General features: G+C 44.0%; 2 protein-coding genes across 2 annotated transcripts; both read left to right on the top strand.

Annotated features, from left to right (window-relative positions):
- Positions 1 to 209: 209 nt before the first annotated feature.
- On the top strand, positions 210 to 2,334 carry hsd17b1 (hydroxysteroid (17-beta) dehydrogenase 1; the record flags this gene model as incomplete). The annotated part of the gene is made up of 6 exons (XM_080013418.1): positions 210 to 309; positions 385 to 546; positions 638 to 817; positions 906 to 999; positions 1,101 to 1,284; positions 2,149 to 2,334. Exons 1-6 carry the CDS (start codon positions 213 to 215, stop codon positions 2,332 to 2,334), a joined length of 903 nt encoding a protein of 300 aa, XP_079869544.1. The 5' UTR covers positions 210 to 212.
- Positions 2,335 to 7,044: 4,710 nt separating this feature from the next.
- Positions 7,045 to 8,199, top strand: LOC307239801 (ATP-sensitive inward rectifier potassium channel 1-like; the record flags this gene model as incomplete). Its single annotated transcript, XM_080013367.1, has 1 exon — positions 7,045 to 8,199. The coding sequence occupies one exon, from the start codon at positions 7,045 to 7,047 to the stop codon at positions 8,197 to 8,199; it is 1,155 nt and encodes a 384-aa protein (XP_079869493.1).
- Positions 8,200 to 12,440: the final 4,241 nt, after the last annotated feature.

The following is a 12,440-nucleotide window of genomic DNA, read 5'->3' as shown; positions in this document are numbered from 1 at the left end:
CACGGGGTGTGGGGGTGGCAACGCCGTTGGGAAAGTGGGATGTTTACCTCCGAGCGGCCTTGTGTTTGTGGGGGAAGTTGAGAGAAAAAAAAAAAACAAGACGGAGGAGGAGGAGGAGGACATTTTGCCCGCGGTGCCATCTTATCGTGCAACGCACCCACGAGGAGGGTCATTCTGCAGGACGCCCAGAAGATCCCTCGTCCTCGTCCTCCATGGAACAGAAGGTGGTGCTGATCACAGGCTGCTCGTCCGGAATCGGCCTCAGCCTGGCCGTGCGTTTAGCGTCCGACCCCAACAAAACATACAAAGGTAATCGACTGATCAATCACCGGGTGTGGATGTTGCTTGAGACTTAAAGAGGCTTTCAATTGTCTGTTATTTCAGTGTACGCGACCATGAGGAATCTGGCCAAGAAGGAGCGTCTTCTGGAGTGCGTCAAAGACCTGCACAGAGACACGCTGGACGTCCTCCAGATGGACGTGACGGACCGGCGGTCCATCCTGGCGGCCAGGGACAGGGTGCTGGAGAACAGGGTGGACATCCTGGGTCGGTTCCCAGACATCTCGTCCGATCTCTCGGCGTCAAACGTGTCTTGTGATTGTTTGCGAAACCTTGACCTTGTGACCTGTCTTCCCAGTGTGCAACGCCGGCGTGGGGCTGATGGGGCCTCTGGAAGTCCAGGCCCTGGACACCATGAGGCAGGTGCTGGAAGTGAACCTCCTGGGAACCATCCAGACCATCCAGGCATTTCTCCCGGGGATGAAGGCTCGGGGGCAGGGTCGCATTCTGGTCACGGGGAGTGTTGGAGGGCTTCAAGGTGAGCTTCGGGGCGACGGAACACTTTACCGTTGTCGGGATCCGTCAGATTCCCCTGAACCTGGTCTGCGTTCCGTGTCGGGCTGCAGGTTTCCCCTTCAACGCGGTGTACTGCGCCAGTAAATTTGCCGTCGAGGGCGCGTGCGAGAGTTTGGCCATCATCCTGCAGCACTTCAACATCCAGTGAGTTTCGGCCGGGACAGTAGGACGATGCGCCAGGCGGATGAGCTGGTCATTCATTTGCGCCTCCCTTCCTTCCTCTCCTTTCCTTCCTTCCTTCGCAGCGTGAGCGTGATCGAGTGCGGCCCCGTAAACACTGACTTCCTGGACAACCTGCGCAAGGTGGAGCCCGCGGAGGAAGCTCTCCGGCGGCTCGACGGCGCCACGCGGGGCCTGTACGAGGAATACCTGCGGCACTGCGACGCCGCGTTCCAGAACGCGGCGCAGGACACCGAGGACATCGTCAAGGTGCCGCCTGGGGTCTCGGGGCGTTATGGTCTGGGCGACATACAATAATACACTGGTTCTGCTAGGGCTGAGCTAATATTGGCAAATGCCTCGATATTTATAATTCAACAATTGATTTGGCGGATGGCTATAGTTGCTTTCATAAGATATTTACACACAAGAAATATTTTGAGAAACAATCATCGCATTATAACGCACTGTAGGAACTGTAATATCTTAACCAGTACTTTGCAATCATTTATACCCTATATACCCATAGGACCCATTTATCCTGTGCATAGATCACATTTTGTGTATTCTGTATATTTTTATATATTTGACTATTTCTCTTTTGTATTTTTCAGCTATTTGTGTACATTTGGCCTTTTTTTTTAAAATATTTTTTGTTTAACTTTTTATTGACATTTTTATTTTATTTCTTATTTGACCTTTCACCATGACCAAATTCCTTGTGTATACAAATGTCCCCGGGGAAGTAAACTCACTCTGAGACCGATTCCGATGACCATCGATGAGAACATCTGGAGCAGTCTATGAAGTTTGGGGAAACTGCATCGCTGTACCGTCGTCACGCAGCCTTAAAGACAACGTTTAACGATATTCGCGATTTGACGATCCCGGGCGATATCCGGTCTCATATCGCTATCAGTCAATATACCGACATATATATCGATTTCTCGCCCCCCAGCCCGAGGATCTGATGTTAAATCCTGCGCTGATAATAAGCCGTGCTGCCCCCCTGCCAACTTCTGTTTACAGATGTGCATACATCATTTTCGTTTTGATTTTATTTCCATCTCTTCTTCACGGGGGGTTGACAAAGTCTGTCTCTTATCTCCCGATTGTATATTTTTGGGGTGGCAGGTGTTTCTGGAAGCCATCCAGTCGTGCAGCCCTGCGTTCAGACTCTACTCCAACGGGGCGTCGCCTCCCCTGGCCGAGCTGAAGGTGACGGCTCCAGATGGGCGCCGCTACATCGCAGCGCTCCGAAGGTGCTTCTTCCAGAGCCAGGAGGAGGAGGAGGAGGAGGAAGAGGAGGAGAAGAAATAAAACACCCCGTTTTTTTGTTTTTGTTTTTGATGTTGAAGCGCTATTCAACTCGACAACCTCCCGGCGTCCAGAGCTGCCGAGCGATGGAGGTGTACAATTGTTGTTTGGAACGTATTGAGATCCTCAATGAAAAGGACTCATGTACACAGTCCGAATAAAGGAGAATGTTCTCACGGTACGTCGACAGGCTTTCACGTGTATTTTACTGCGTGGCGGTGGTTTATTTTGTTTTTATTTTTTATTATCATGTTTTGCGTCACGGTAGTAAATGGGATATGAAATGAACTGATTAAAAAAAAAAAAAAATGAATAAATTTGTGGTTAAAAGTGACATACATTATAGCCTCACAAACACCATGTTATTAAGTATCAAGCTACCGCTTCACTGTTAAACGTCTAATACTCCCATGAGATTACAAAAAAAAAATGCGTCTCAAATTGATCTTTAATCGCTTCCCAGGAAGCAATCAGATAATTAGCAGAGGTTTGTCCACAAGGTAAGAAAATGATCAGACATTAAAAACAAAATAATGCCTCTCATGTCCGCCTCACACACACACACACACACACACACACACACACAGTGAACCAGCTATCTGCCAGACGTGGCTTGTAAATCAAATTATCTCGTTTTGTTTTTTCCAGCCAGTTGGAATGTGAGAGAGTTCACATGACAGCCCTAACATTTTCAAATAAACTTGCTCAGGCAAAATGACGGCCACATATCAAACCCAAAAACATGTTCAGAATCATATTGCTATTTTTATCTGCAGGTGGGGTGCGACGTCTTCTTCAGAAACGCAAAATGATCACAGAGCACAAATTGGACCAAGAGACACCAGATACTATGAAAGTAACAATTAGTAAACAATAGAAAAAGTTTGGCATTAGGTTGGAGTGATTCCATGGGCCCTCGGCTGCTCGGGGCCCTTTATACATCTTTAAACGTCAGATCAAAAGCATCAATTAGATGTAGTTAAATGAACGGCAGAAAACCACCACAATGACAGCAGAAGGTGGGGTCCATGGTGTCCTTTTTATCAGGCGCGTTTTTGTTTTTTTTTACATAGAAGTACATCCCCGCAATTTTGATCTTGCAACACAAGAGTTACTTTCCATCGTGTATTGATTAAAATTCGATTTTGTTTTTCGGGAGGGGGGCACACATGGTGGTAGAAAAACACAGAGGAAAAACGGCAGGTGGGTTGGGGTCAGGGACCGAGCCCTCCGAAAAAGCAACCGAAACTATATTTTACACGGTTTTTGCTTCGCGTGGCGTCAGCTTGCACTGCATGGATGAACCTTTTTTTCTCAGTCTCCCCGTCAAAGAAAATGTGAAGGCGTGTTGCACAGATATGAAAAACAAATAACTGACAATGGCCGCATTTGTTGGGTGCTTTTTTTTTCTTTTGTTGCGGGTGGAATGTGGCACACGGACACACGGCCCCTGCAACTCTTCATTTTGATGCAAATCTCAATCGGCCTTGCAGGGTTTTTGAGGTGGGGGTGTGGGTGGGGGGCACCATACGGAGGGGGGGCAATTGAAGGATTTCTTTGTGAGGACCTGAGACAAATACCAAATGCTCTCAGGGTGGGGGTGAGGAACCCCCCCCCCCCCCAAAAAAAATGTGGGCTGCAGTGGCCCCTTCAATAGAAACACCTCGTGCCCGCTCCAATGTTAACGTTCCTGCCGCCGATCCCGGGAAGGTTCCACTCAGATGGGAGTCGTGCGTACTGATGGGGGGACCGTTTGATTTTGGAGAATCTCACCCGTGTTTGAGAAGGACCGGGGCAACTGGTTGTATCTATGATGATGATGGGGGGGGGGGGGGTTGTTAGGGTTAGTGTTGGGGTTGGGGTTGGGGGGGGGTTGGTTGATCCGCCCGGGGCCTAACGCTGCTTCCAGGAGCTGCTCCTGACTGGTTCCACTGTCTGCGTGAGGCCGCTGTACACAGCGGCATGTGGCTGGGATTAGGAAATTTCACTGTGGATTAAAATCTTTTCGACGCCTTCATGGCCACTCGCGGGGAGGAAAGAGGCTGAGCCCACAAAAGAGTTCCAGTTCCAGTCTGCACTTCTGGGCCCATGGTCACACAAAGCAGGTACGTCGGAGTTGCTGTACATTTGGGGATGCGATGGATCCCTCTCTTGACTGGTTGTTTGGGCGTTAAAATGGATGGAGGGTTTGGAGATGTACTTATAGCAGTGTAATGGTCAACGGTAAATCAGACTTTATTGAATGAGAGCATGACTGTGTATGTGGTATTTTATAAATATATATACAGGTTTACACGCGTGTGACCTACGCCCCGCAGGGTGTAAAAGTTAAACAAGTGAAACAAAGAGCTTGTTTTTTGTGTCTAGTTGATGTTCTGCTGGAGCACGTCCAAACTATCTGACCAAGTTTTGACCAATTCTTCTATATATCTGCTAACATGTGCTGTATTTCATTTTTCGCGTTACATTTGATCATATATTTTTAAGATTTTTTTTTAAACTGTTATTTATTTATTTTTTTAATATATTTGATTCTTTTTCTTCCCGAATACAAACAGAATGGTGGAAATCCTTGAAAAGTGAGAATAACAATGTGAAAAAAGACGAACAAAATAAAAAGTAAACATCAAACATACAAGCACGTACAAATATAGAGCGATAGTGTTTGGTCAGGGCATATTCCAATGAAGTCACTTATTTCTGGGAAAGTAAGAAAAGTAAACACATCAAGATGTATAATGCAATATAACAGAGGCTTTCACACATTATTGCCAACCAAAAAAAGAGGCATTTTTGAGCAGGAAGTCAATGCTTACTCAGCACATCTGGAAACGGGTATCATCTAATCTTCCGAAAAAAAAAAAAAAAAAAAAGAAAGAAAAGAAAAAAGATGATAAAATAAATCTCGGGTCTAATCTGCTGGATCTTGCATCTGATCAATTGCTTTCCTCACTTCCAAGGTTGACGGCGTCACGCGCCCTTTAACAAACACACTAGTCCAAAAGGAACCGACCCCGCCTAACCCGCTCACATACAACCCCTCCGGTGACTCGGAGGAAAGGAGAGAGCGCTGCAGGGAGCGATGGAAGAAAAAAAAAAAAAGGACAAAATGGAAATTCGGGACATTTTTGCACAGTTGCCATCTTGCTCCACGGACAGTTTGATAAAGAATGACCAAATAATTAACAATGGCCGACCTTTCCCATCACCATGCGCAACCAGCAATCCATTTATTTTATTTATTTAAAATTTTCTTCTTGCTCGTTTGAGGTGTTGGGGATATTTTCTTTATAAGAAAATATCAAAAGAACCTTGGCATATGTCTTATTCTACTGAGCACATGGGGAAAAAAACAACCTCCTATTCTACGTTTCATGACTATTCATAACTGGTTCATTCATTATGGTTGAACCATTTCCATCACGCTGATTTTCTTGTTCTTTCCGTGCGTCCAGTATTTATCTACTGATCAGAAATACAGATTAATATAATACATGTGACCACCGGCGCGGTTTAATAATTCCTGATTTATGAGGCGTGACCCCGAGGGACCACACAGAGGCTAAACCTCCCCGGCTTCTCCCAAACTCTAGTCCCGCCATAACATTGCCCTGGAAGGGCAAGAGGAGCAGTAATTACAAGAAAAACACAACGACGAGCTTGAAATGTGAGAAAGTCGAGAATTTCCCTCGAATGTGCTGGGATTGCTGTCCAGTGGCGCAAAACCTCAGAGAAATAAAATAGATTTTGATTCTCAACATAACTCCACATTCAAATGTTACGAGCGGGAATGTGGTGTTCAATATTTAAAGGGGACCTATAAACCTCCTTTTCAACAAGTTAATATAGGTCTCTGAGGTCCACGAAACATGTCTTTTGAAGTTTCTGTTTCTTAAATTTTTTTTTTTGTGTTTTTTTTTTTTTGTAAAAATTGGGAAATAAAATAAAGTATAATAAAAAAAAAGAGATACATCTATCTAAAAACGCACATTTCTTTTATCAGTTTAGTTTGGAGAAAGGCACAGCGGATCGTGTGCTGCAGCCTACAGTCTATCTACCATATACTTTTTTTTTTTTTTTTTTTTTTTCTCAAAAGGAACACACAGCAGAATTGTTTTTGAAATACTGTACTTACATTTCATTCATTTGTTTGTTGAGTTACTCAAAAAAACAAAAAACTGGGTTGTCTTATTTCACAGTTTGTGTGTTAGCAGGTCCAGCGGAGACCCACACGTATGCGCACAAGCAGTGAAAAAGTGAGTGTTGCATCAAAGGTCCCTTTTAATGAAAGCGCATTTTCACGAGCCATCCTCATTTAAGTAGTTCTATAGTGCAGAACGGGATTGATATTCCCCGTAGTCTATTTAAAATGTTATTCGGTAAAATAGAGAATTGTGGAAAATGAAGTCCTAATTCAAAGTCCTTGAAGCATCCAAGCAAGAAGCAGAAACTGAAGAAGCAGTCAGTGCAATTGAGGTGTGCTGTATATCTTACAACCGGCAGTGATGTGAAATGTTTTTTTTTTTGCATTCCAATATTAACAACGAGCAACGGTCGGCTCCGGCTTCCTCCGTCCGTAAATGTGTAACTATGTACAACGTCCTGACTCGCTCCACAGCGGTATGAGGGCCGCTCGTCTGTCTGAACCACATAGTTACGTTTAGTCATGTGCTCACACATGACTAAAATCACCTTCTCTCCTAAAGCTGCAGGATGTTCCAGCTGATCCAGACTCACATCCACGGTCAGCCGGCCGGACACAGAGGCCGTCGGACCCGGTTGGTGACCAAAGACGGCCGCTGCAATATTGAGTTTGGCAACATCGAGTACAGCAACCACTACGCCTTCCTGGCGGACGTCTGGACTACGTTCGTCGAGATCCGCTGGCGCTTTGTGCTGCTCCTGTTCGTGGCCTCCTTCACGGGCAGCTGGTTCGTTTTTAGCCTGCTGTGGTACTGGGTGGCGAAGAGCAACGGGGATCTGCCGGGACAGAACCACACCGACGGACACGTCCGCTGCATAGACAACGTGAACGGCTTGACCACGGCGTTCCTCTACTCCCTGGAGACCCAGACCACCATCGGGTACGGCGGCAGGGCGCTGACCGGGCATTGCGCCGGCACGGTGGCTCTCATTATGGTGCAGTCGCTGGTCGGCGTGTTCATCAACTGCTTCATGTGCGGGGTGATCTTGGCCAAGATCTCCTTACCCAAGAAACGGGCCAAAACGATCACCTTCAGCGCCACGGCGGTCATCTGCCTGAAGAAGGGCAGCCTTTGCCTCTTGATCCGAGTGGCCAACCTGCGAAAGACCCTGCTCATCGGGAGCCAGATCTACGGCAAACTGCTCCAGACAACCGTGACGCCGGATGGAGAGACGATCATTTTAGACCAGGTGGACATCAACTTCACCATGGACGCGGGCAAGGACAACTTGTTCTTTGTCTGCCCGCTGACCCTCTACCACGTGATCAACAGATCCAGCCCATTTTACGAGCTGTCGGCGGACACCCTTCCTCAGCAGGACTTTGAGTTGGTGGTCTTCCTCGATGGGATGGCGGAGTCCACAAGTTCCTCCTGCCAGGTCCGGACATCCTACGTCCCACAGGAGATCCAGTGGGGCTACAGCTTCCTCCCCATCATCTCCCGCACCAAAACGGGCAAATACCGGGTGGACTTCTCCAACTTCTCCAAGAGCGTGCGGGTCACCACGCCACACTGCGCGCACTGCTTCAAGACAGATGTGGACCACCGCAACCACAGCAACCAGAGCCAGCCCGACCGCAGTCGGCACGGGAAGCTGGGGATCGACAACCGCGGTTTCGAGGTGATTGAGGTTCAGGACTCCTTGGACATCACTAAGATGTGACTCAAGCCGGAAGGGAGGCGCGGTGAATCCAGCGTCGGTGAATCCCGAACACTTTATACTCCTCGTGGGGGAGACTCAGGGGGAGAGATGTGGACTAATCAGCGTCGCCGCGGAATGCCACCTCGATGCGGGGTTTCTCGCCGAGGCATTGTCATCAAACCATCGGAAATTCTCGATCGTTCAAAACGATCCGCCAGCAACGCTTTTATTGCGGGAGACTTGATGAAATTCAAACTGTGTTCCTAAGATCGGTACGGAGGACAAGCTGTTTTGCAGGGAACAGCTCATTAAACAGTGAAAGCACCTTTTGTGACTTTGGAAGCGAAGTTGATACAGAAAATGACTAAAGACCGCACTGTAAGGCCCAGCGGGTGCCCTCTGGGAAGATTATAAACTGAGCCCAATATAATGAAATGCCGAGGACTGTGCAGGCAGAGGGGGAGGGGGAGAAGTGAAAAAACGTAGTAGGCTATAAATAAACTGTTGTTTTTTAATATATAGACCTACATTCTTTTTTAATGTAGGTAATTTGGGGCATCTGTTTGTATTAAATATGGGGTCTGGATATGTTGGCAAGTTACGCCTTAACCCCTGTGGGGGAATTCCATGCAAGTTTCTGGCCGGGAAAGGCCGGGATTTTGATCATAACCCTCACCCAGTAGACTCTTTGACGTATAGTGCAGAGATTTAAAGTATGAATCTTTGGTTAGTTTTTATCCGATTTTCACAGTTTGATTTGAAATGTCCCATGCAGCGCTCAGGCAGTGCTATCCTCCCAGTCCTTCACTTAAATTGTCCCTTGAGCATCCGTCCATATATAACATATAACAGTCCTTAGGATTGAAAAGCAACATATTCGAGTTTGAGACTTTTCGACTTTTTAACTCACCACTCTGCTGCAGCTCCACTGTACTTAAATGCAATCCGAAGGGCCAAACATTTAAGCTTTGAATAAACTTGTGAAATCTCCTTTTGTTGACTCATTTGCACTTCCACAAATCAGCTCTCTTGACTGTATTTTCACGAGCCAACAATTTCCTGTTTCTAGTCTCTTAACCGTAATGTAAGAGACTAGAAACAGGAAATTGCACCGCTTTTTTGTTTATTTTTTTTATTTTTTATATCATCCCCAGTAGCCTACATCCTACTGCTACTATATTATGAGCCTCCTGTTTTCAAAAAAGGGGATTTAATAGGTTTGTTCAAGGCTTAAATATTTGCCCCATTGGACTGCATCTAAGCACAGTGAGAAGTTGCAGCAGAGTTGTAAGTTTTCTCAGTAGTGAAGTGTTCAGCGAGGTCGTGCTACGAACCGTTATAGATGATGGGAATGAACATTTTAATAAGGCCAGGGTTGAAACACAGACAACATATCCTTTAAATGCATCCAAAATCCAGTCCATTTACAAACATGTAACTGTCCCAAGGCCGCAAACCAGATATTTGGAGTTTGTCATCTGCTGGCAGCGGTCTATGGACTTTGTTACTCTTGGGAGTTAATTTTGCAAAACTTCTCACTCAAAATGCATCACCTCAAGCAGTCTAGAGCAGTGTTGTGGGACCCGACTCCAGGCGCGTGGTTTGGTAAACAAAACAACGCTCAGTCAGCAGCTATTCTGTGGGAAAACACAGCTCAGTGGTGAGAGGGCTTTGGAGGACACAGGGCTCGAAAGAACGTTCTAGCTTAAGGAGCAAAGAACTACTGTGTAGTGTTGTTGGCACTCAGTGGTAGCAACTTTCACCAATAGAGTGAAATAACACACAAAACAAATAAGTGAAGGACAATAATAATAATAATAATAATAATAATAATAATGATAATTATTATAATTATAATTATAACAATTATAATAGATATAGCTGCAGGCAACGATACACAGGGTCCAGTTTAATTGTTTTGGTACGTGTTACAGTTTTAAAACTTCACAAGTTACAAAAGTTACAAACATCATGGACTTATGTCTGGACCAATCCACATGGACTGATCTCGAGGATTGGATTTTTGGACAATTGGACAATTGCTTCTTTATTGTCTTAGACTCCCGGCTATTTTTCGGCATCTGGAACAATAACGGAAACAAACTTTGTAATTACTTTGCATAGCAGTAATAATATTTTTTTTAATTTTATGAACATAATAAATAAATGTTAGTTTTAATTACTTCATTGTATTTTCTGTTAATAATCTACAATTGGAAAATTCAGTTTAATAGATTACTTGTCTATATTGTAATGCAGTCAACATTTATGGAACTTTTACATTCATTTGGGATTAGAATTATTATTGAAGAACTTGTCAATACACCTTTTGCCTTTTCATTTAAATTTGCTATGTCTCGCTGTAGGAAACTGTATGGACATGAAGTTTCTTAAAAACAAACCGTTTATTTCTGACTTGTTATATGTAAGTACATGTGCAGGTGGTAGGTGACGTTGTGTATCACACGCGTCAATTATGACATATTTACGCAGGTTTACGTAATTACTGGAGATTTACGATAGCAGTTAAACTTACGTAATTTTAGTGGTGACTTTTTTCCTTGAATTACATTTTCAATAAGTAACGTTTTTATGAAATAGGAAAAACAATGTTGTGGTATTTCTGTGAGTAATTACCATATCACGGCTTTTATTTTTCCCAACTGCTCGCTGGATCTTGAACGCATCAGTAAGTCTTACATTCGAGTGGATTTGACTCGACGTGGTCACAAGTTTTTGTGTACTAAGGTTTTTTCCTATTTTTCATGAATCCAGCAAAGTAATGGGGACCAAAGAGCAAAGGGATAAAATATCAATTTAACAGATCCACAGACATCTACCGGGTAAGAAGGCACATGTACAAATACACATGCAAACAGCTAGTTTGTAATCTCTAACCACTACAGAGTGACGGAGTCAACGCCGCACACTGTACAAGGTGTCAATGAATCAGAACCTGACACCTGCATATTTATAGTAAATAGCATGATGAGGTCATAAGGCGTCTAACTGTAAATCTCATCTAGTTCATTTTGTTTTACGAATAGCGGCATGTCAGTCAAGCACGACCAGCTGAATACTTGAGGTCAAATTTGGTCGGTTTTTCACTCATTCGGATCGATTCGGATGAAACTTAAACCACGAGCTGTTTGTGACATACAGGTTTAAATGACACCTCAACCGTGTTCGTAGCTTATGCTGTTTTTCGGTTTCAAAAAGTTTCATATTTAAAAATTAAGGAGAATTTTTCCTGAACAATAACAATTATTATTTGTGGTTCCGACCACGAATAATAACAATAATAGTGCCAAGTATGATGTATGTAATGGTGGACAGTCCACAATCAAATCAATGACTTTGATAAGGATTTGAAGAATAAATAAACAATAAAACACAAAAACTATAATATAAAAAAAAATATATTAAAATGAAAGTTTTTAGTATCCAAAACCAATATATTAATAGTCCAATTAGATTATAGGTTCATATATGGCCACTAGAGGGACCACCAAGACCTTTAAAATGTATATTTTACATTTAAAAATATTTTATTTAATTCAGGTAATACAGTGGTGACACATACATTTTGTAAATAAGAAAGTACATCTAAGGATCGATAGAAGCATTTCCAACTGACGTGTCCTTAGTCCAGATGCACTAGTTTTAGTATTTGACTAAGCCTCTCAGTCTTTTTCACTATATACTACACTGAATAAATTTTTCAGTCTTGTACCATGTCATTCAAAGGGCAGTAATCCAGCAGGCATTTCAAACTGTTTTTTTTCTACTTTTGGCTACTTTGGGCCTGGGGCTTCATCAGTATTGCTGCAATGAGTATTAATGTTGAGACATCTAGTGTAGTCAGCCCACCAAGGAGCTCCGGCGGCGTGGATTAGAACGGATAAAAGTGCCTGGCCTAAGCTGCCATGCTGTTGTCACATAAGACGCAGGATTTATGCCTAATGTATTCACATGGAATTGCTAAGATGCTGATAAATACCTCCCCGCCCTTACTTTCAGTAGAATAGTTCAGCTTTTAGGTAAACGTACATTAAACTCCCCACCAGGATTCAAATTATTAAGACAGAGTCTGGGCTCGATACAATAGATGGGTTTACGGCAATCGTATTCCCATTGACAGGCTGACTTAAAAGAAATACCCACTCAGAGTTCCAAATGCACTTTATTAACAACTCTTGAACTCCCATGGACAAAAAACAACAACAAAAAACGGTCAATTCACATGTAAACATGTTGCATAA

Source organism: Zeus faber (genome assembly GCF_960531495.2).
Source record: "Zeus faber genome assembly, chromosome: 14".
In the NCBI taxonomy this organism is placed as follows: domain Eukaryota; kingdom Metazoa; phylum Chordata; class Actinopteri; order Zeiformes; family Zeidae; genus Zeus; species Zeus faber.
The sequence above is the reverse complement of the archived record's forward strand: the minus strand, read 5'-3'. Positions and strand labels throughout refer to the sequence as shown.